The sequence below is a fragment of the Chamaea fasciata genome, unplaced genomic scaffold (assembly GCF_029207755.1).
Source record: "Chamaea fasciata isolate MVZ Bird 193981 ecotype frontalis unplaced genomic scaffold, bChaFas1.0.hap1 SCAF_3, whole genome shotgun sequence".
NCBI classification, from domain to species: Eukaryota; Metazoa; Chordata; class Aves; order Passeriformes; family Sylviidae; genus Chamaea; species Chamaea fasciata.
This window is the reverse complement of record NW_027094088.1, coordinates 66,799,580-66,824,068: the sequence shown is the minus strand read 5'-3', so window position 1 is coordinate 66,824,068 and position 24,489 is coordinate 66,799,580. Positions and strand designations below refer to the sequence as shown.

At 43.6% G+C, this 24,489-nt stretch overlaps 1 protein-coding gene across 2 annotated transcripts; it reads left to right on the top strand.

The window, feature by feature from the left end:
* Positions 1 to 4,118: 4,118 nt before the first annotated feature.
* MARCKS (myristoylated alanine rich protein kinase C substrate) lies at positions 4,119 to 9,911 on the top strand. 2 transcript variants are annotated; one of them, XM_066179377.1, is made up of 3 exons: positions 4,119 to 4,181; positions 6,594 to 6,766; positions 7,885 to 9,911. In XM_066179377.1, the coding sequence occupies exons 2-3, from the start codon at positions 6,668 to 6,670 to the stop codon at positions 8,629 to 8,631; spliced, it is 846 nt and encodes a 281-aa protein (XP_066035474.1). In that variant the 5' UTR covers positions 4,119 to 4,181; positions 6,594 to 6,667; the 3' UTR covers positions 8,632 to 9,911. The 2 variants fall into 2 exon arrangements, with proteins under 2 accessions (XP_066035474.1, XP_066035473.1); XM_066179376.1 differs by lacking the exon at positions 4,119 to 4,181 and adding an exon at positions 6,261 to 6,357.
* The last annotated feature ends 14,578 nt before the right edge of the window (positions 9,912 to 24,489 follow it).

Sequence of the window (24,489 nt, the reverse complement as noted above, 5' to 3'; positions counted from 1 at the left end):
CTTCCTATTTCCTATTTTAGAAAGACTTCTGTTTAGCTGGGTCCATAAGTTTCGTTTCACACTCTGTGACACTTTTCAGCATAAATTTACATGACTCTACTATTATGTAACTCCTGTGCCCTCCGAACCTAGCTGGAATTCATAAAAGCCAGGCTGGCTGTAGCCACATGACACAAAGTAGTCATCATTAAAGCAGACATGGGCTTTTAATGAAACGTGATGAGACTTCACCTATGAATGCCATTCTAAAAGATACCTGCTCATCAGGTATTTTTTGCTTACATCACTCTTCCCAGAAGAGCTGAAGGAGATTCAGGAAACTGGAAGCAAGCACAAGTTGCAGAGGAGGGGGATTGTGTGAGGCTGTTGAAGCAAATGTCAATGGAACTAAAGTTTAACTTCATGTTCAATCAGGTTATCACCTGCTTGTCAACGCTGCAACCTGTCTGGCCACACCAAGGGTTACAAGAAGCTAAACTAGCAGGAAACTACCCTTCCCTGCTCAAAAAGCTGGGGGGTGGGGAAGGGTTGTGGGGGGAGGAGAATGGAGCAGGGGTACTGGGAAAGAGAGAAAGAAGAATTTTCTGCTGGTTTAACTCTCCAAAATGGCTTATCAGGGAGGTCAGAGGAAAGCCAGGGAATACACAATGGAGGGAGTGGAACTGTAGGGCCAGAACGCAGGAATGCAGGAACGAAAGGACTACTGCTGCATTGCCTTACCCTGGGTAAAGCTGTGGGGGAACTACAGTGGAGAAGTATTTGTCCTTAGAACTGAAGACTGTAAAATGTTTAAAACTCTCCACTATTTTTTTTTTCCTGCTGAAATGGTGTTCTTTGAAGAAAAATCAGCATATAGCATGGATTGGTCTTTTAGCTGTATACTCACACCTTCCCTGTTGCTAGTTATTGTGCCCTGCGGTGATTGCCCTTAAGGGAGGGACTTAGGCTTTACATGGAATATTTTTGCTTTTGTATCATCTAAGAAATTTTTGTTGGGTTGGGTTTATTGTTGGTTTTCTTATTCTTGATTTTACTTCGGGGATTTTTTTCTTCAAAGAAGTAACCATCCCTATTACTGGATGCCAGTTATCCAGTTGGTTGACAGATACTTTTTTATTAGCCATGATAGAGACCAGCTGTACACTTTTAAAATATATAAGCTCTGTTAAGTTTTCAGTTTCCCAGCACACTGGACATTCAAACAGTCTGGATCCTATTTAACAAACACTGTTGAATGTATTCAGTTAATAAAAGCTTGGCAAATATTAGTAAAGGGCTTGTAATGGTTGTGAGTGACAAAAAGGTTAAAAGCCTTTGATAGCATTGCACCAAACTGGAGTAAAGCTTGAAGAAACTGAAATGATGTGTCAGTAGGAAATCTCAGCACTGACTTAGACATCACAAAATACTCATTTTTAAGAAACTGGAAAAGATGCAACTATTCTGCAAATCTGAATTTAGTTTTGAAACTTTTAACATTATTTATCTCATATTATTCTGTTCCCCATTACCAGAACTGTCCCAGTTTGACAGTTCCTGTGAAAGCAAGATATTTTCTGTCCTATGCTTGTCTTACACTGTTTCTACATAAGGACCAGGACAAGAGAAGAAAAGACTTGTGGTAGATGAGCATATAGGAAATATTATCTCTCAGTGTAAACTTTGATTATTATTTTTTAGTTTGCCTGCTGCTGTCTCTACACATAGGAAAGGTCTCTGTACACCCCAGGACACAAGGTTTCCCAGCACCTCCTCAGAGCTCAGATCAACCAGGGGAGAGTCACAATGTGAACACTAGAAAGCACAACTCTTTCAGGAATTCTGTAAACATTGTATTCCAGCTCCCAAAACCGCTCCTTGATTCACTTTCTTTAAAGACTTGTCTTGATGGGGATAAAGGTGCTTAAAAAAAAAAATTGTCAGTGAAAACTTTTAATTAATGTGTTTTCAGATTCTCAGTGTTGACAGGGTGTGTTGCATTTTAGTGCATTTGCCAGCAAGCAAGTTAAAATACATTTGTGTCCCAACTATGAGTGGCAAGTTGGGACATGTTTTTAAAAGTTTCAAATTTCAACAAGAGTTAAAATATGTTCACGACTGTGCTTTTACCTTAGCAGAGTGTGAGTGTCACTGATAAGCTTCTCTGGGACTCCAGTGAGAAGCTGCTATACCAGCAGGAAGCTGTTATTGAGCAGTTTTCTCCTTTTCCTGAACTGTCAAATCAAAATACCATTTCATTCACCTGTATTTCAGGAACGGATGAAAATGAATGTTTAAGGCAGTATTTGAAAAAGAAAAAAAGCTGGGTACTAGTGAGCTGGGAGGTTTGGCAGTAGCTGCAGGAGTCAGAAGCCAAGCTTTCATAGGGTGGTAAATTGCAGCTTCACAGTACCTGCTGTAAGGGCAGGATTTCCACAGCCACATAACCTAGAAAATATTCAGCTTTTGTTCTAGTTGTGGTCAAACACTGCAGGAGCAACTTTGCCTCAGCTGCTCTTGGGCCAAAAGCTATTAGCTTTCGTCCTAGCCTCCCCACAGAATGTTAGTGCAAAGTTGACATAAGCACTACATACCAAGCATATACCTGGTTAGCTTGACAGGAAGGTTTGTGTTTATGCCCAATCAAAGTTGTGGCTGCAAGGCACAGATTTATTATTAATGATCATGAAATCACAGCCAAGAATCAGTAACACTGTCAGCTGTGAGGCTGATTTGCTGGGCAGCACTGTACAAAGCATTTTATCATCCCACACCTCAGTCTTCCGCCTTCCCAAAAGGTTGAGGATGAAAACACTTCAGGAAAAATGTGCAGGCAGGAGACACTTTTTGGAAGTTCTGCAAAAAGACAACTTCATCTAGGGGTTGCAACACACTGTTAGAAATATGAAATTGCAGTGACAGAGCCCTTAAACCTTTGGAGGAGCAAGGGGAAGCAAATCCTGCTGCCCCCCTGAGAACAGCTCCCCAGCCTTGTCTTTTTCTTCATTTTGGGGTTCCACAGAACTGTCTCTCAGTCATGGTTGTGATGTTCTTAGAAATATCACTACAGACGACACAGGGAAATTTTTTTTTTTTTGCTGATACAGCTATTGTGGTAAATGCCTTAACACAAATTCCAGCGAAGAATATTCTATTCTGTGCAAATACACTTGACAACGGTACAGCTTTTTTCAGACATTAAATCTCCAACACCTTACACACAAGCAACTTTATACTGGTACATCCTCGCTCCTGCCACAGAAATTCTATGACAACTTTTTATATGGAAGGCACAGTAGAAAAGTGGTATTCTCATGTTCGTAAATGATTAGTCCTGTCACAAAACACTAATGAGGTCTTTCAGTCTGTCTGTCTTTCTCTTTTCCCTCTCCCTGCCTCTTGGAAGAAGATTAAAAGACCAGGAACTTGAGTAAAGTACAAGTTTAAGAAAGAGGAATCTCCCCTCCAGCGTATCTGCTCGGTGCATAAAGGTGTGGTGTGACAAGGCGCAGCCTGGTAGCTGATGGGCTCAAGAGGTCATTCGAGGGGTTAAATCTTCTATTTACACCTCCCGGTCAAGGGTTTGGGTTAGAGATAGCTGTCTGGGTTTTAATTGCACTTGGACTGAGACAGGGACCATACAAATATCCCAGATTTCCTGCTTGTCCAGAGAATCTACAAAAGAACTTGTGGAACTAAGTACCTAGAGTAGAGATCAGTCAAGGCTTAGTCTTTTTTACTTTCTCTTTTTCTTTTCAAGTTGTGAAACATTGAAATGGTCGAAAAACGTATCAAAAGCGTAATGCAAAGCACACCGTATAAACTCCAAGTTGCTACGTGAGATTTTTCAGTGACACTACTCTGAAATTCAGAGGTAGTAGCTACGGTGGAAAGTAGAAATGCATATGCCCGTGCCGGTGAAATTGCATATACCCGTTCAAGATGGACAGGTGCCTTTTGATACTGATTGCGAAGTCCGGTCATGGTCTTCCAGCAGGTCTTCTTAGGTGATCTGTTACATCAACCAGTCTAAAAAGATAAAACCCCAAACCACCACCAACAAAATCACGATTTCCTTAATATCCAGATTAAAAGGAGCAGACAAAACACAACGCGTGCAGCTGAGAAGCGGGGGAGGATCCCGAAGAAGGAAGCTGTCCGGCTGGCCGTGCCCCACGGTTGCGGTGCCGTCACGCCATAAGGTGAGCCCTCCGCAGCTCGCTCCATCCCTTCTGCCGCCGGTGCCCGCTGCCGCACGCCACTCCATCGGCACGCCCGGGAGAGGAGGTAGCCGGCGGATCCCCGGAGAGCGGCTCCCACAGCCGCGGCCCATGGAGCTGCCGCCCCGGCGCCCTCGGCCGCGACCCCGGCCCCACCCGGCCGCGCCGAGTCCAGCCCATCCCAGACCCGCAGCAGCGCGGCCGGCGGCCGCAGGTGACGCCGGGGCGGGCAGAGTCGCTCCCGCTCCGCTCCTCTCCCGATCCCACCATGGAGGCCCCGCCGCCCCCCGCCGTCGCCAGGGAAACGGCCCGGAGGAGCGGTCCCGCCGAGGGAGCCTCGGGGCGCGGCGGCGGCACCCCCGGCACCCCCGCCCTGCCGTGGGCGGTCACCCCGGCAGGGCCGGCGGCCGTCCCCCCGCCGGCCCCGGGGGCTGCGGGTGCTGCTGGAGCGGGGCGCACGGGTGGGCGTGGGGGCTGCCCCCGGGGGAGCGGGACGCTGCTGCGCCGTGCTCAGCGGGGCGGGCGGCGGCGGCCGAGACAAAGGGAGCGGCGGCGGCGGCAGCGGAGGGGCTGTGCGTGAAATGCGGCGGGAGGGAGGGAGAGGTTCTATCCACCCCCCCGGTAAAAAACACCAGCCAAATGCCCCTTTTTGCCCCTCAAGAAACTAAATATTCCCCTACAGCGGTCGAAAGACACCGGCTGCCCTCGCCGAGGTTACCGAGAGGCGGCTCTCGGCGTCCGCATGAAGCCCACCGATCCCCCCAGCCCCGGCAATCCGCGGGGCGAGGGAGGTGGGCAGCTGAGCCGAGCCTCTCCGCTCCACAGTCCTTCATTATCGAAATAATTTTAACATCCTTGTTTATAAACAAGAGGCGTTCGGAGATTACCCGACTATGGGAAACGATCGTTCTGACGCTCGTTTCTGCTCCTTAAAAGGGGATGGGGGTGCCGGGGTGGGGGAGGTCTAGGCCAGCCTTCCCCGCATCGCAGCACGGAGGGAGGGAGCCGGCCAGCTCCCCGCACACGCCGCCCCCTCCCCTGAGAAAGGAAATCACTCGGGTCCGTGATATTTCGCCCACCCCAGCGCAGATAAGCGCTCCAGATCACCGTTAATTCGCGTGCATTAGTTTCGGGTTACATCTTATTCGAGGGTTTAAATTCAAAGTAAATACACACTCGGGGCTGAGCTTTGGGAAAGCGCGAATGTTTCCCCGATAACGTCGCTTCGCCCACTACTTGAGTGCATGGAAATGTAATCGTGAAGTGGGTCACCGCCTCAGAAAATACTTTAAAAACACAAATCAGGAATAATCAGACAGCAGAATTTAATTAGAGCCGTAGGCTAATCACAAAATATTTTATTTCAAACCAATATCGCTATGGGGGAGGGGTCCGTTTCTGCTCCGGCAGCGGCTCCTGCTGCCGCTGCTTTGGCGTTTGCAACATCTGGCCTACAGACCTACTAATTTCGACTCGTGTTTTCGTTCGGCGAAACCCGATCTACGTGGTTCAAATACCTTTCAAATTGGGGGCGATTTAACAATCGCGACCAATTAAACCCGGGGTAGAAAAAGAAAAGAAAAAGAAAGAAAAAAAGAAGACACCCCCCCCCCCCAACCACCAAAAAACAAAGGGCGGGGGGGGGGGGGAGCAAGCAGCAAATCCCCTCCTTCCCTCTCTCCCCCGCCCGGGGCTCGCACACACTATCTGTTGCTCTCTCACGGCGGCAGCGGGCGGGGGCGTGCGGCGGGGCCGGGACGCTCTCACTCACACTCGCACTCGTACTCGCACTCACCCGCAAGCCCCTCGCACCATTGTCCCTGCCCACCCGCCCCGCTCCCTCTCTCCCTCGCTCTCGCTCGGGGTGTTTTGTTGGCGGCCCGGCGCGGGGCCCGGCGCGCCCGCCCGCGCCGCGGCGGAGCGGAGCGGCACATTCATTATCGGCCGGGGGCCGATTTCAAACCGCTGCCATCGCGGCTCCATTGTTCGTCGGGCGGGCGGGCCCCGCCCCCCTTTGTGCGCGGCGGCCGCGATTGGCCGGCGCCGGGCGGAGCGCTGCCGTCACCGCTCGGGAAGCCCATTCATCTGTGCACTTGGGCGTTGGACTCCGCATCTTATTAGCAACCAGGGAGATTTCTCCATTTTCTCCTTGTCTACAGTACGGCTACAAATCTGGGATTTTTTATTACTTCTTTTTTACTAAACTTGGGCTCCTTTTTTTTTTTTTTCTCGACTTTTTCCTCCCTTTTTTTCCCCTCCCTCCTGTGCTGCTGCTTTTTGATCTCTTCAACTTTAAATTTTTTAAAAGGAGTGCATTATAATCGGTTCTGTTCTCTCTTCTCTTTTTTTCCCCTCTGGTGTGTGTGTGTGTTGCTGCTGCTGCTGGTCGCCCAGTATTTATATCAACCCAACGCTCTTTGTTTCCCCTCCTTTTGGATCTGTTGAGTTTCTTTGTTGAATAAGACAGCATGGGTGCCCAGTTCTCCAAGACCGCTGCAAAGGGCGAAGCCTCCGCCGAGAAACCTGGGGAAGCAGTGGCTGCATCTCCATCCAAGGCGAATGGACAGGTAAAAATGAAAAGAAATTTTTTTAAAAAATTAAATCTACCTCTTTTTTTAAGCCAACTTCGACGGACTCTCTTTCGCATCCTGTTTAATTCTTCTTCCTTTGATGCCCCAGTGGCACATTCAGTGGAGAATACGGTCGATCCTTTTATCTTTGCAACTCGAAGCAAAGGAATAATTTCTTTATTTTGGTTAAACGGGGCTCGGCTTTGAATGATTCGTTCCTTTATCTTTCCTGCGCGGGGGCCGGGGGGGAAGGGGCACGGGTTTTTTTGGTTGGTTTTTTGGTTTTTTTTGGTTTTTTTTAAATCCCTCGTGTATTATGGTGGAGTGTCCCAATGGCTCGTAAACGGAAGGATCTTACACCGCTTGGCTTTTCTGCCCGCTTAACCTCCTCCCGAAGACGCTGGGCGCCTCGCGCGGAACGCCTCTGGTGGCAGAGCCCGATGGCCGTGTAGTAGCGGGGGCCGGAGACGCCGGGCAGGGGGCTCCGGGGTCAGCCCCCTCGGGGGAGAACGCGGGCCGGGGGCTGCGCCGCCCGCCCTGTCCGTGGCAGCCCCGCCGGGGGATCGGCAGCCGCCGGGCACGGCTTTGTCACCCACTCGCGCCCCCTCCCCACGCGTGAGCCGGGCTGGCCGTGCCGCCGCTGCGCGGGGCAGCGGCGGTGGCGTTGCGGGCAGCTACCCCCCGCCGCCCCCGCAGCTGCCGCCCGGGGCAGCCAGCCGCGCTCCGGGCGCCTGAAAGATGCAAATGCGGCGTGAGTGGGGGGGGGAGGGAGGCGGGGGCGCCTCGCCACACCGCCCGGGCGCAGAGGGGCCGCGGCGGGCGGGGGGCCGGGCCGGGCGAGCTTTGTTCGCCTTCCCCGCCCCGCGCCGCCGCCGCGGCTTGGACGGGGCGCGCCGAGGGCGGGGGTGCGCGGCGAGGCCGCCGCTGCGTGGAGCCGGGGCGCCCTCTGGCGGCCGCCGCGCGCACCGCCCGCCGCTGGGGGCGCCCGGCCCGGCGAGAGAGCGGGACTTCGAACCGCGGGAAGCGGTGAGGCCAGGCCGGCGGGCGGGGAGAGCGGCGGCGGCGCCCCGTGACCCCCCCGGGCACCGCCGGTAATGCTGGTCCTTGTCTTGCAGGAGAACGGCCACTTGAAGGTGAACGGCGACGCCTCCCCCGCGGCGGCGGAGGCGGGCAAGGAGGAGGTGCAGGCGAACGGCAGCGCGCCCGCCGAGGAGACGGGCAAGGAGGAGGCGGCCTCGTCGGAGCCCGCCTCCGAGAAGGAGGCGGGAGAGGCGGAGAGCACCGAGCCGGCCTCCCCGGCGGAGGGGGAGTCCTCCCCCAAGACTGAGGAGGGCGCGACCCCCTCGTCCAGCAGCGAGACCCCGAAAAAAAAAAAGAAGCGCTTTTCCTTCAAGAAGTCCTTTAAGCTCAGCGGCTTCTCCTTCAAGAAGAACAAGAAGGAGGCCGGCGAGGGGGCCGAGGGCGAGGGCGGCGCTTCCGCCGCGGCGGCGGAGGGCGGGAAGGAGGAGGCGGCGGCCCCCGAGGCGGCGGGCAGCGAGGAGGGCAAGGCGGCCGCCGAGGAGGCGTGCGCCGCCGGCAGCGCCGAGGCTGCGAAGGAGGAGGCGGGGGACTCGCAGGAGGCCAAATCGGACGAGGCCGCCCCCGAGAAGGCGGCGGGAGAAGAGGCCCCGGCATCGGCCGAGGAGCAGCAGCCGCCTCAGCAGGCAGCCGAGGGGAAGGCGGAGGAGGCGGCGGGCGCCGGCGCCGCCACGAGCGAGGCGGGCAGCGGCGAGCAGGAGGCGGCCCCCGCGGAGGAGCCGGCGCGGCAGGAGCCCCCCGCCGAGAGCAGTCCGGAGGGACCCGCCGCCGAGTCGGCGGAGTAGTAAGCGCCGCCGCCGCCCCTCGCCGACGGACTTTTCTTCCCCCCTGTTTGTTTTTGGAGTGGTGCCAGGTACTGGTCTCGGAGAACTTGTCTACAACCAGGGATTGATTTAAAAGATGTCTCGTTTCTTTTTTTTCTCTCCCCCCGCAGCTCCCATCTCAAATCGTTATGTGTTGCCGCCATTCCAACGGGCGGAGGGGGGCTCCCCTCCACCTTCCTCTCCCATCCTCTATATTTTGGTTTTTTTGGGGTTTTTTTTCATCAGTATTAATGTTTTGTTTTGGTTGGTTCGGTTTTAATTTTTTCGTTGTTTTTAAATTTTTTTTTTCGTTCGTTTATTTTTTTAATTTCATACTTTGCAACTCTCTTCATATTATAAAACTTTTGCCGATCGGTCTATGGACATGCCCATATATGAAGGAGATGGGTGGGTCAATAAGGGATATCAAATGAAGTGACAGGGGCCGCAGTGGGGAACCCGGGGCGCGCAGCCCTTGCCGGGAGCGCGCCCCGCCAGAAATGATGTAAGGGGTTAGTCTTTTTTTTAAAAGAAAGTTATTACGATGTATTTTGTGAGGCAGATGTTCTATAAGGTTTACAACACTACAAGTCTTGATTAAGAAGGAAAGGAAAAAGGAAAAAAAAATAAAAATCAATACCCAGATAAAGAGATCATAGTCTTAGGAATTCATTTAAACCATAGGAACTTTTCACTTATCTCATGTTAGCTGTATCAGTCAGTGATTAAGTAGAAATACAAGTTGTATAGGCTTTATTGTTTATTGCTGGTTTATGACCTTAATAAAGTGTAATTATGTATTACCAGCAGGGTGTTTTTAACTGTGACTATTGTATAAAAAAAACAAATCTTGATATCCAGAAGCACATGAAGTTTGCAACTCTTTCCACCCTGCCCATTTTTGTAAAACTGCAGTCATCTTGGACCTTTTAAACACAAATTTTAAACTCAACCAAGCTGTGATAAGTGGAATGGTTACTGTTTATACTGTGGTATGTTTTGATTACAGCAGACAATGCTTTCTTTTCCAGTTGTCTTTGAAAATAAAGGAAAACTCTTCAGATGCAATGGGTTTTTTTTTTTTTTTTGTGTAGCATCTTGTCTATCATGTTTTTGTAAATACTGGAGAAGCTTTGACCAATTTGACTTAGAGATGGAATGTAACTTTGCTTACAAAAATTGCTATTAAACTCCTGCTTAAGGTGTTCTAATTTTCTGTGAGCACACTAAAAGCGAAAAATAAATGTGAATAAAATGTATAATTTGGTTGTCTTTCTTTTATGGATACTCTGGTAGCTTAAAGGGACTAGCCAGTATTGCCTAAATTTGTACAGAGACAGTCATGTGTGCTGTTAGCACTGACTTTGAAAAGTACCTTCCTGGATCTTGGACTCTAATACTGTGCATTTTACAGAGAAAGTGTGCACTGCACCAGGTAATTTGTAGGCTTTTCTGGCTTTAAAAAGAAGACTGGGAGGCAGTCTGAGCATGTTCAGTGTATGATCCTCCTGTCCAGGCTTCATTTTGCTTTTAAGACCAGAGGTATCTAGCATATGAGGGTCTTGCCTCTTGAGGAAAATAAGATTTAATATGAATTGCTTAGGGTGGGGCACTGAAATTTTTATGCTGAGTTGCTTAAAAGTTAAAACTCTTGAACAGATGTCCCACTTCGGTCTTGGTATGCTGGTCCTGCTTTGGTACCTCAATGATTGTCTTGAAAACTTTAACCTGGAAGGAGAAGGGGGGAACTAACACTGCCATTCTACTTAAAGTAGTTAAAAGCAATATTTTCTTTTTTTCCTCAAGTGCTACTCTCAAGTACAGGTGAGTTTCAAAACAGATTTCAAACTTTGTCAATTAAAAAAAATTACTTGGTGCTTGCATCTAATTGTTGGGCTTTTTGGCTAATTTCCACCGTATTGCTCAGGGCAATTATGCCTTAATAAAACAGTGAGTTCATGTAAGAAAAGCAGCAGTGGTGTTTGGAGGGTGGAAATTGATTCAAGAAAGTGTTGCTTCTAAGTTTATAGGAGAAAGTTTAGTGTTACACTTATTTGCTTCCACCATTTTCAGCAGAAACTCTTTGGAAGCAATTATGATTCATTTTATGAGAAAATGGCACGTTAGCACCTTGTTCCCAAAAGAACAAAGCCTAAACTGAATGAAGTATAGTAGATTTCCTGCTGAATACATACTTCTTTTTGTTTTCTTTGGGGTTTTTTTTTTTGATTTTTGGTTTTTAATTCAGCTGTCTACCATTTTAACTTTGGCTTGTATGTACTCTAGTTGCCCTGGTATTTCTCTATAACTTTAGAAATGTATTGAAACTATGCTATAATTGCTGAGGGACAAAAATAAATGGATGTAAAACAAGATCCTCCACACCAGTGTCATTCTTGGAGTACATGTGTTTGAAGTCTAGTACATAACTGCTTTGCTAAGGGGTTTTTATAACATGGCTGTAAAAACCTGTTCTGAGACGCATAATGTCTTGGCCATAGAGTCAATGTCTCTTTTTAATAAATATATATATTTAAATCCAAGGATTCTTAAAGAGAAGTCTGAATTTCTTCTTTTTTCTTTTTTTTTTATTTTTGTCAAACTGTATATGTACATATGAAGAAAGTAATTGCTAGTAAAGTTCTTTTTCAGATTTTTCTTAACCTCTCAAGCTTTCATGTTTTTTTCCTCACTCAGCTGTTGGTTTCTGAAGCACTTCCTGTGCCTGGAGTGCAGAATTGCTCCTGCCCCTGGCAGATGGACTTTTGGCTTGGGGCTTTGTTGTTCTGTGGCTTGACTTGACATGAAATATATTTCCAAGTCCTGACACTGATAGAGTTTCGAAAGTGCATCTTAAGAACGCCAGTTGCATGGTCTGCTCTTCCTGTTCCAGCAGTTGGGTGAGACTTGATGATGCCAGTTTTCTGCTCTGTGGTTTAAGAAGACAGAAGTCAAGAAAGGGCTTGGAATCATGGAAATAGAGGAGTTTTGAGCTGCTACCTCCTGCCAGAGAATTGTGCAGGAGCATCTTTCCTCCCTGAGTCCCTAAGGGACTGAGCAATCTTTTCTGTGGAATTGTGGAATATCCTTTTATGTGTACAAGAAAAATGAAGGGGCTGGGTGTTAGTGACTGGTCAGGTGGTTCATCTTCTTTCTGAGAAAGCTTTAGACTTTTTTTTTTTTAATTGCATTTGTTTCCTCAATGAAAATGCTAATTACAATAAGTATTGTAACTTCAATGAATTCTCTCAGAGAGTATGTGAATTTAAAATGTGTAATTTCAAACCAATTTTCCTATATTGTTCTTTTTAAGCAGAACATTATTATTGCTATAAACAAGGTAATTTCTGTTGTGCTGAAACAATGTCATATTTTTTTTTAGGTAAAACTTACACTGGAATCTAATTTTGCCTGACTAGGGGCTCTAGAGATTTACTTCTTTTGTTTATTTGCTTATGCTGAGACAACAGTCTTCCTTGTTCAAGAATGTAACCTAGTTGTACAAAAGTGCTTTAGATCCCATGCCTATCTTGGTAATGTCTAAACTACATTTCAGACCTTCCAAATCAAGGTGTCTGACCTAAAGTACTTGAGTTTTGTATCTGGTCCTGATGCTTACTTATGTGAAACCGTAGAGAATTTGCCTTCAGGCAAGGAAGCAGGGCAGGAAAAAGGAAAGGTGAGACAGGTGAGGGAAGTGGAATCCAGGCTTTGCCTTCTGCTGGAGTGCCATCACCTTCTTGCTTGTGTCCACAATCCTTGGATATGAATCAAGTCTTGTATCAAGTTCTGCCATATCTAAAAACTCCAGTTGGTTGTATTAGATGCAAGTGTTGCATATGTATTTTACTCCTTTATTATAATGTTGTCTATATTTGAAGAATGTTTTCTGTTGTACAACACTGTTTGAAACAGCTAACTCTTGAACTTCACTTGCAGATGATCAGATAAAAGTTGAAGGTTTTCATCTGTTTTGATTGTTTGAGTTTTTTTAAGTTACAAGTCCTTAATTATTGCCTTTAAAAAATCAAGAATAATACACATTCTAGTCTCAAACTGTAATGCTGGTTAATGGTTTCCTGCAGATTAGTCCAGTGAATTCAGTCTTCTTGCTATTTTGTATAGTGAAAGAGTAGTAAAAGGACATCATTGGTGGTATTGGACTGGTTTCAGTATTTGTTTTGAGAGACTGAGGTGAAATGTGTCTTTCATAATGATGTACCTTAGTTGAAAGCATTCTGATTCTAGCTTAGGACATTTTTTTTTTTTTCAACCATGCTCAGGTCATCAAGATAGATTAAAGCAGGTGTGGAAAATAGAAAAAAGCAGAAAGCTTGCATAGCAGTGCGGGTGTAAGGTTCAGAGTCAAAAAGATACCAGAATGAGGACATAGAACAATAAGACTCTGTTTTTGTGCTGTGTAGAGTTAGGCCTTAGCAAGTAGAAAAATATGTTAAGCAAGATAATAGAAAAGTTTAATAATGAGGCTTTGTGCTTTGTTTATAGAAGAGTATAAGAAGTTCCTGAATAGCAAAAAATATGAAACACGCACCTATTGTTAGATATAAGGTATAAGTAGTTTTAAAGATTGGTTTATGCAGATGTCTGCAAGCTCTTAACAATTTGCTATTGGTTAGAAAACTTTTAAAAGGCCTTGTAACAAAGAGAACTTCAGCTGCTGCTGGAGCGCGTGAGCTGTTGCCATCTTTCAGTTGTCTCCCCCTGCATTGAGGCTGATGTTGCAAAAGAAGCTCAAGGAACGCCTCCCAACTGTCCTGTCCCGTTATTTGGAAAAACAGATCCAACAAGCAGGTCCTTTTTTTCCTGAAGTAAGAAGCAAGTGAAAATGGTATATTGTTTATAACATGACGTAGACAGTGGGATTAATTTGTTCTCTTTACAAATCTGACATCCTCGGATAACTGTCAGTGAGTGGGAGCTATTGGCATTGCGATGAGTCCGGCAGGGCAGAGGCAAGCAGGCCGGGCCACTGTGAATGAGGGAGCGTAAACAGTGGGGCTACAAAGTGCAAGTTTACTGTAGGCCTGGGTGCTGGCTTGCTCTAGGGAGAGCCAATGTAGTGAGGAGCTTTTAAGGCCTGTTTGAGGATTGAGAAAGGGAAGATGTAGCAGCATGTTTCGTGATGCGTTTGCTGGGACAACCGTTGGGATGGCTCTGAAGTAGAACCATTGCCTGTTGAGAAGACCAGAGGAGGGTTAGCAATGGGATCAAAGTGGCAATTATGCCTAAACAGAAGGGTGACCAAAGTATTGCCCTGTGAATGAAGTACAGAATTAGAAATATGTAAATTTGGGCTGTATCGTTGAGTATACTTTTTATGCAAAAGCAAGAGGTATTCTTTATACAAAAGATTCAGATTCAGAATACCCTGTTTTTAGGATATCTATGATGTTACCTGGTGGAGGTGACATAAAGGTTAAGTTAATGGTTTTTGAATGTTTTGAAGTCTTGGGGATGGTTACAAGTATTATTTACACAACTTTGCCCTCAGTCTTTGCTGCAGGAAGGCATGTTTATCCAAAACAGGACTACCAAGGCACTAGGTGAAACAGGACATTAATATTTGCAATAAGAAGGACACAAACAAGATATATGGAATAGTAGTTCTCAAAGATATGATGAATTTAGATATAGTATCAAAGGCATTATTCAGTTAAAAGGAGGGGGAGGGTTTTTTGTTGGTTTTTATTTTTTGCACCTAACACAATTCTGATTTTAGAACTGCAACTACAGGGAACTATTACTGGAGATGTATGCATTTTTATCACCATGCAGCAAATATTCCAGGAGTTAGGATTCTTAGGATAGTTCCTGTGGCCATGTATGTGATGACCTGAATGTTTTGAGTCAAGCAATGCCACCTTCAGGGTATTTTCCAACACCACAGCTGATACTGTTGGTAATAAAGTATTTGATATTTGCTCTTTGCAGAGACCATAGTGACTAGAGATTTAGTTTTGAATACAGTACAAACTAGACTCTTTCTCCTGAAGTTCGCACCTTAAGTTTCCAGAAAAAGAAAAAAATATGAATGGATCTGTTGGTTAGGTAAGTTGTTCTTGCTGCGTAGCTCTAATAGCTGCAAAAAATTCCTTTCTAGCCTATACTAGAGTAGTTATTTCTCTGAAGTTTGGTATGGAGAACCACCTGAGTATTTAAAATTAATTTGATGACACAATAAGCCATGCTTACAAGGGTCACCTGCTGTTCCGAGGAAGCAAAACCCATTAATTCTTGCTGGGAAAGAACCGTTTCAAACCAGTTAAGGCCTGCATAGGCTGGGCCTTTGCAAAGGGGACCAAGAGAAAAAAAGAAGCCAATCCCCAAGCTTTAGGAACTGCATTTTCTAACCCCCTGAAGCAGGGCTGTCATGGATTTAAAGTACCCCCTTTCTGTCTTTAAAAAAATATAATTTACTTATGAGAGACACTGTTTCCACTGGAGTGCGGATCTATGTTCATTTCAAACACCACTAATTAAACCAAGTCCAAAATAGATTGGTGAAGGTAACATTTTTCAGGAATGAATCATTAGGCTACTCACAAGTCCTACATTGCAGTTTAGGAGTCTGTTAAAGCCAGTTTAACATATATAGCTCAGAAGACTTACCTCTTCTGAGGAGACTGGGCAGCAAATATATCCCACTTTGGTAATTAAACAAAATGACAGAAATCATGGACTGATACTCAGAACACAGGAAGGAACATGATCTTTTTTTATTTTTCCGTCAGTACTATTTTTGCAGATCTTACATACGTTTTTGTTTTCTAATAAATATCCAGGAAGATAATTCAAAGCAGTGTAGTGAGAATAATTCCAAAATTTCTCTGAGTTCTTTCTTCTGGATGTTTTTTATACGGATATTTTTGAAAATTGTTATGATATTTTATTCTGCTGTTTAACAACTTTACAAGTTAATGTTCACATGGAGAAACAATGTCATATGTATGCTAAATTAAATAACTTCCCTTTGATGGATTTTGGTGACACTAGAATGAGGCCAAAATCAGTACTTGCCAAAGTTTGTTAAGCTATGCAATACACTTATGAAATTCCCCCATTGTAAATTGTTGTAATTCTCTAGGGGAATGGTTTCTCCCTTCTGACTCCCTGGATTTTCCTTACCACATAGAGTGACCCTTCCTTCCTTCCTTCTCTACCCCCATTGGCTATGGTCCAACTATCTTTTCCCTGAGCGGGGGACTATATAATGCCTCACCACCCCATAAAATGATGCTGATGATAAGAGAAATACATTTGATTCTTCTATGCAGCATCCACCTGGAATCCACAAGAAATGAGGTGCAATAAAGGTACCAGGAAGTACTGTGTTTGCCTGAATTAAGAGGCTGAAGACCCACAGGACCATACTGGCAAAATGGACAGGAGCACTTTCACGTGTTGCTATTACAAATGACAAAAATGAAATGCTGCTGGAAACTTAGTCTCGTTGTAATATAGTGAGAGTTTATACCCTGGGGCTTCATCAGTTCCGGTTTCTCCTCTGCCTCCATCACATGGAGTCGTTCTAATGCTTAACAAGCTTGTACATGGAAGTGATGATGCAGAAGTGTATCTACAAGCTCCTCTGGATAAGTCATCAGAAAAGTTTTCTGCTTTCAATGTACTTAGTCATCATTGCTATCTGCTAAATGCTGTGTTAATCTGGTGAACTTTTTGCCTTTGTGTTGCTTGCCCAGAAAATTGTAATTTCAAGATCATGAAGCTTCTGCTCTTATTATAAATTGGGCCAAAGAGAAGAAAGAAGGGGAAAATACTTTTCAAGGGATGTTGTAATAGGACAAACACCTTTAAAGAACAGAGAGATTCAAAGCCAACTGTTCTCTATTTAAATCCCAGTGCAAATCTAATCTAATCTAATCTAAATAAGCTTTAGGGCCTTGACTTGCATCTTGTTGTTGTTATTGTATACATGTTGTGATAGTCATTAGTTTAGTAATCTGTGGGTATACAGAAGTAGAGACAAACTAGTACTTCTGAAGTTTCCCTACTCCTAAATGCTTCGTGTATGCATTCATAGCAGGTGTGCCAGTTTTAACTACAGAAGCAATTGCTGGAGAAACATTGTGTGTGGCTTTGTCACAGAGGTACAGGAAATGGAAGTGCTGAGTTGTTCCTGAGGATTTTAGGAGAAATAATGCACTCTTCATCTTTTATGACAAAGATGGAATGAGGACACTTGCAGTGAACTCTTCAGAGAAGCGACACAAGTTTACAGTGGGACTGTAAGAGGGTGCTGAACATCAGACCTTCCCCGCAGCACCTGAGTGAAGCAGCATATGTGTAAGAAATGCACCATTTGCAAGTGAAACTGGATATTTAAAAACCTTCCTTACTGTAGGCTTTCTTACACGTGAATCTGCCATATTAAAGGCAATCAAATTGCAGATGACAGTGACGTGGACAGTTGGGAAGGAGTCCCGCAGGAGGAGCATGGCCGAGGACGGCTTCTAAACAGCAGTGTAAGCAAGGGTTCATTTCTGTAAGACTGCTACTACTAGGAAATATTTATACTGTGATACGGGCTCCAAAGGCCAAGATTAAATGTGAGTCTTGTTTGTGCCAGGCACTGTATGTTAACATCTATGAGAGACAGTCCACTCTGAAAAATCCTCCAGGCTAAATTCAGAAAGGTTAGGCTGCTTCACTTCCTACCATTGTTAGAATCACATTTCTATTTGTCTTGGTCAAGATTATGAAGGGAGAGGGAATAAATTACCAACTTCCTTTTTTTTCCAACCCCCAAAGATCTGTTATTTGCAAGTTTCTTTTTTCACTTCATGCTTCATAAAAGTGGAACTATGATAGTGAAAGCCTTGCCATCTGTGTGCGAACGGCCAGGGCGTTTTCATGGCCACACATATCGATGGGCAATGCAAGCAGTAACAAAAATGAAGTTAGAAGTGGCTCCTGAGTGAAAAGATCATGCAGTCCAAAAATCTTGAAGTGTAGTTTGAAACAGATTATCGATAGCTCTCTAGTGACACTTCGAGGCCGTTTTCATGTACTGAAACTAAAATACTTTTCACTCAAGTGGCTGTTTAGAGCACTGGCAGCAATTTCCAGCATGGAAGTAAGTGAGGGTTTTTGGAAGAAGGGAAGATGCCCATTTTAGGGAGAGTATTTGCATTTAGATATATGATTTTTCTTTCGGGGGCTATTAATTTTTTATCAAAAGCTATCCTCTGGCTTGATTAAATATTAGTATGTTAAAGTAAAGAAACAAAGATTCTTCATAGATTTTCTTTTCTATTAAGAAAGTAACTTAATCTGAATTTGCCCATTATAATTTGTGATTCCCAAGAGTTTTAATAAGAAGTTCTTTATCCAAATTGTGTTTCAAAGCTACAGATATAGGAAGAAAATGTATGTATTCCAGTTGACTTTGAATGGAACTACTGGAAAATTGGTTCAAATCCATCATCTGGAATGCTGTGAGTCTTCATGGACTAGCAGATGAAATGAATGTGTATATTGTGCATTAAATAGCAGAAAAGAAATGTGTATTATTTCATATTTATTTTCACATGGCATTGAAAAAAGTGGCCTCACTAGTTTGTGAAATTGATTGTGTTCACTGTGATTTCTAGAACATTATGCCAAAGTTATCAGAGTCACTTACCTGAAAATTACAAGTTAAAAATCTTCACCAACTTTTCCTCTAACACAAACAGGAATGGTAGTGCTGGGATTGCCTGATGACATTTTCACCGTCATGTTGCATAAATCAGCTAAAGTGGTAAAAATGCTTGTGGTTTGGCTATATTTATAGTCTCTGTATTGCTAGCCACTTGGGACAGCTATGGGAGGGAATTTCCCTAAAATTGTTTTAGCCAATATAACCACTGGGACATCAAGCATTAGTTGCTACTGAGAGTGTTAAACTTGGAAAACTCTCTCTACAACATGCCAAGTAGGGAAAATAGTTAAGAGAATAACATTAAAAAGTAGTAGTCAAAGGATTTCACACAGCTTTGGGAAATTAGCTGAACAATTCCTGAGTCATTAGTGAGAGCTTTTGACAACAAAAAGAAATAGGATAGTCTGGAAAACTAGAGAAGGACAAATCCAATACCTGTTTTAGGTATGGTTTCACAAAAGATTTGGGTAAAAAAGATAAAGGAATGAGGAAAAAAAAGGTTGAGGAGTGTAAAAGCAAAAAGGGAGGGACTGGCAGAGGGACAGAGAGATGTGTGTTGAGTGGAACCACAATACAATGAAACAAGGACTAGGGAAGTTAGTAATAAGAAACTAGGAAATAAAAACTAGGAAAATAGGTGTTGAGAAAAGTCAGCTAAAAAAATAACCTATATGTGTAACAGTCAATAGTTTGCTGCTATATTGGGAGAACTGAAAGTGCACATAGGAGGGAACTCAGAATACTCATAATACACATGAGAGAGACAGTCCAAAAATCAAGTAGAAGTTCAGCGAAGGACGGTGCTTCAGGAAAAGACAGTTAATTCAGAAATAGAAAATGGGGACTACACAGGCAACAGGAATCCCGGGGTCAAGGTGGTTCACAGGAAATATCCCTCAAGCATTACTCCTCTATTGAGTGCAATGGCAAGGGCCCAACAGAGTTGTTTTGAGCACCTTTTGGGAAAGATACACTTAAAGGACAGTTCTAATTTTCCTTGTGAGTGTATATTACCTAACTCAATAGAGTCAACATCTTAGACTGAATAGCTAAATAACATGTAATGAAATATCATATTATTAATATTAAAAAAGATTGATTTATTTCCAAAATCTGGTTTTTCTTAGAGACCTTACTGATAACTGCGTTAAGAGTAATATGTGGCTCTGTTAGTGCACGTGTGTTTTTATTTTGTTGGATGTTTATACATATGTATCTCATGAGATAAATTCTGGATGACTGTTATTGTACCCTCCCTTTCCTGTACTACTTTTACTGAAGCACAAGACAAAGTTTTCCCTGATCTCTCAAGACCTTTTGGAAGCAAGACATTGAATTAAAATTATAAAGCAAGGATATATAGGTAGGGAAGGGAGCTTAAGCTAAACATTTTAACTACCTCTGTCATTAAGACAAGGTAAAGACAGATTGTACCTTTCAGACTATCTGTACTTACCTCAAACCTCCAGAAGGTTTTCCACAACTTTCCTGCTGTGTAACCTGTTAGCCCATTAAATTATACTCGTAGTCAGAAATCCTTTCCTAATACCTAAGTAAACTCCTCTTTCTCACAAACTATACTAATGATTTTTGGTGCTCCCTCCAGCTGGCACAGAAAGGTGATTTTCTGTATTATAAACTTTCATGTGATGAATAAGCAAACTAAACTCCTTGCCCTCCAAACTTCTCCTTGTCTGTAGCACACAAACCCAACTCTTTTCTATGTAAATCCTGTGTACTGCCTTCCTTAAAATCTATAGACTATATTGAAAAAAGACTGAAAGAAAAACAGCACTGAAGTATTGCCATGCTGGTTTCATGAAAAGGAACTGGTTTTCCAAGAGGAGTGCCCCTATCCTTTAGCATCTGCCTTTAAACCAGGGGAACTTTTTTGTGGTGACCAAAGGTAAAAAGACAGTCTGCTAAATTTAGCAGTTTACATATATTCGTATGTATCTACAAGTATAGATATATATATTATAATCTATGGTGGACCTGCAGCTAACATGCTACATACCTAAATATGCAATGTATTAGAGTATTAGAGTTGTAGAGTGTTATGGAGTGTTGCAGAGTGTTACTGTACACAATGGCAAACATGTCCCTAGCATGCTACCCCATGGCACAGATTAATAAGAAAACAACAATTTTAAGCAAAGAGAAATGCTCATCAAACTTTACTGAGCCCTCCTTTTTGGTCTGATCTTCAGGTGCTAAAATCAGATCCACATTTTCACAGTCTATAGCCACTTTTCTGTATACACAGCAGGAAATATAGTGTGCATATATAAAACACATATACATATAAACAGAGTCTGCAACCAACTTGTACCCCATTGTACTAAGCAGATTTGAAAAGACTGTGGGTTTTAAGCTACATTTTGTTAGGTGTCTCATCACTATTTTCCTTATTATGTCTACCCTGGACACACACTACTTCATTTTACATTTTCTCCTAGTACATCCATTCTCCTCCAAGAGTGACTGGGCTTATTTCAAGGGGAATTCCAGCACTTTCTGCTATGCATGTATTTTCATTAATCACTGAAGTGCCAGCAGGGAGAGTGGTAAATTTCCATCACTCCAGTAATCACTATGGTTTGATCTAGGCTGAAACTGAGATTCCCTGATCTCAGACTCCTGTCAGTCTCAGAATTTCAGAGCGAACTTGTTTTTCCTCTTTTTTTCTTTCTAAAATATCAAGATTTCTGATTTATTCACTAAAATTACATGCAAGAATTGACTTAAGGACGTTTGTTATGAGCCCAGTTTCTTCTTAAACAAGGAAATATGAAGTACAAAGCTAAGGCTGAGAAACTGTCAAAAATAAAGTTACACATGAAAACTTAATTTTAGGTCTTTTAACAAACTCAGTTCTCATGGAAACTTTAAGAATTTCATCCTAAACATGAAGGCCTCTTTGTAAAAGTACCTGCCACAGACAGCACATGGGTTTCAGTAGTACCTTCCCCTCCTGTGCCTGTAACTATCAGAGACATGCTTATTTATGAAGTAGATCAGCAAAGAAAAGAGTAATGCAGTGTTCCTCAGAACAAAGCAGAATGAGGTTGATGTCTCTTACATCCCTATAATTCAGGTAACAGAGTAGGAGTGAAGAAGAGACAGGACTCTTGTGTGCTCAAAGCACTGAACTGAAGTCCCAGGGAAATGTGCTCTTCCACTGTCACTGGTGCTGGTTTGCCATACAACCTCGGGCAAATTATTAGTCCAGTGATTTAGAAGTGTTCTGTGAGGGGTGTTTTTCAGATTGTATGAATATTTACCACTCTAACCAAACCAAATGGGAACAGTCAGTCCTTTGGTATTTAAGATTTTTACACAAGAATGAGGAATATAGCAGCAAACCATTTAGGCATTTAATCTCCCTGCACTGTAGTTCTCCCTCTAATAGGGGGAATAACAGGATTCCTTGTCTTCACACATGGATTTGATGTCTAGGGTCCCTATATAATGTCTGTAGAAAGTTAACTACCTGGGAAAGACATTCCAGTGCCCTGCTCCTAGCCGCCCTGTTTAGCCAGGGGCAAACACAGCAAAGTGGGGAAAGGAAGGATGTGAGGGATTTTCGACATATGTTTTTATGTACTTATTTTTACAATAGCTGAGAGCTAGCATACCCTTGGGAACTGCTGGCAAGCTTCCATGCCTGGCTGAAGAGATTTGAATACCCATCCTTCCTCTGCTCTCCAGTGTATTCATTCTTGCAGGAGGGAAGGAGTAGGAAAGGGCGAGTTTAGTATTTCTCTCACTGAGGACATCCCAGTGTGCTCCAAATTATTAGATACTTAGTGGACCAGAGAATGAACTGCCTTGAATCTTACTTTTTCCTAGATTTAAGTAGTTGAGTTTAAAGGCCTAATCTTTCTCTAAACACGGGCTTTTGTCAGTGCATTGTAGCTTTATAAGAACATAAAGAGGGTGTGAAGTCTTAGTACTGTTGCAGCTACCTCAGCCTCTGTAGTTTTCTGATTCTTAAATGGGTACTTGTCAGCTACTCTTTTTACCTTAGGTTTTGTATGTTGTTTATCTTTTTAGGATAAAAAAAAAGGGCAAGAAACAGTCTGACCATACACGTATAAAAATTGTCATTGTACTGACCTAAGAAAGATCTTCAGGTCTGATGCTTAAACTGGTAAGAACTGGGAAAGAAAGCTGAATATACACAGATATACTGAAGCAATGATGTATAATTTTGTCTTTTTCTACTCCATTGGTCTTACCAGCTGGGGTTCTTGACAAATGTATCCATAACTGAGATGTCATTAAGGATATTCTTAGTAAATGAATCTCTGGCAAACTCATTTAAACAAGGTTTTAAAAACTAAATTAATAAAAAGGGAGAGGGAAAGAAAGAGAGAAAAGAAAATTAAAGAGGTCTATAGAGTATGCAGAAAAAATGTCAAGTTGATTTAAAACTGCTTAACCAATTTTCTTCAACCTATGAGTGTTTTCTTGAAGAGGCTATATTGCAAGCCAACATAAAAAATTCTGGCTTGCCATTTTTGACTTAAACAGCTACAGAAGATTTCGATAACAACATATGGAATATATTTTTTTCACATTCATTTAGCTGAAAGAATTTTGTTCAAACTTGTCTGATATAATCCAAGAGTAAAACCAAATATGGAAATCCCAAGTCCCAGAAGAATGTAAGAAATTAATGTGAGCTGGTAAGTTGAAGCTGTAATGAAAGTTGGCACTGAACTTTACCTAAACAGTCATGAGGAGGGATTTTTAATAGCAGCCATCTTGAGTACTTTGTTAAGGAAGAATAAAACACCAAAACCAAACAAACCCACAAAAATATTCCCTAGTCACTCATGGATCTTTTAAAGGGCAGTATCAGCAAGCTTGCTACTTGAATGTGAGATATTCCACCAGGCCTTTAAAGAAATACCACTTCTACTATATAATTAAGACCCAGTTATTAAAATTACTGAGATTTCTCAGCCCAAATTAAGGTGCAAACAAGACCATATTCTGAATTCAATAGTATGGATTTTTAGTTAACAGTAAATGAGATATGGAGAGGGAGAGAGAAAAAGGAGTAAAAAAGAGGTCTAGAAATAGGAAAAGGTGTCTGGGGGGAAAGAAAGAGAGTGGCAGAGAGACAGATTAAGTAGAGGAAAATATCACCACTCCATGGATCCTGACAGAATCCGTTTTGTCTTCGTCTTCTGGTGTTCTCTGCTGTGGGTGTCCCAGCTTTATCAAGTGATGGTTACAGTCTAGATCCAGTGAAAGAAACCCACAAAGCACAGGGTCCACTGGGTTTGTATTTGCTCAGGTTCAGGTGGGAATGCCCAGGTGCCTCCTTGGTGGTTTATTGTTTGAGTCATTAACTGCGATGGTGTGGTGCCTCTCCAGGGGCTTTCACCCACGCTTCCTGGCCAGTTCTGGTACTGACATTGCAAAAAGGTGCGGTCCTGTATTCGGGAATACAGTTCCCATCCTTTGAGTCCTTGCCTTAGCAGAAGCGTGGATAATACGAGAAATTAAGAGATGGAACTCCAGTGGGTAACTTCAACTGGGTTTTATTGAACCCTTTCACCCAGATGTCAGCCCTCCAAAGCCCGCCAAACACGCAGGTTTTCACCTTAAATCTGGGGGTAGGGGGAGTGGGGAGGATACAACTTGGAACCAATCCGGAATGGGAAGGAAGTGACCCCAGACCTAACTGACAACCCATATAACAAATCAAGAACCAAAGGGGGAAGGGGAACCTGGACCCCACCAACCACTTGAAGTCCTCACCAGAACTTTCTAGAGATCAGGGTGAGGCTTTGAAGTGACAGGCAGGACCCACGTGTCACATAACAATGATGGATTAATAACAAATAACTGGGGCAAACTATTATGGGACAATACAGGGGTATATGAGAAAAACCATTCTGAAACAGTAAAGGACAACCAGATATATGCAAAAACTGGGAAAACTTCAAAACATACCACTACAATTAACCATTGACAGTCTCTTACAGATAAAGATATAAAACCCTGTTTGTCTTGCAGGAGACAGCTACTGGGCATATGGCACTAATGAACATCAGCCATAACTTTGAAAAACAGTATTGAGCATGGCTGCAAACATTTTGGTGGTTACTGGTTTTACCGTGTGAGTTATACAGTCCCTGTGA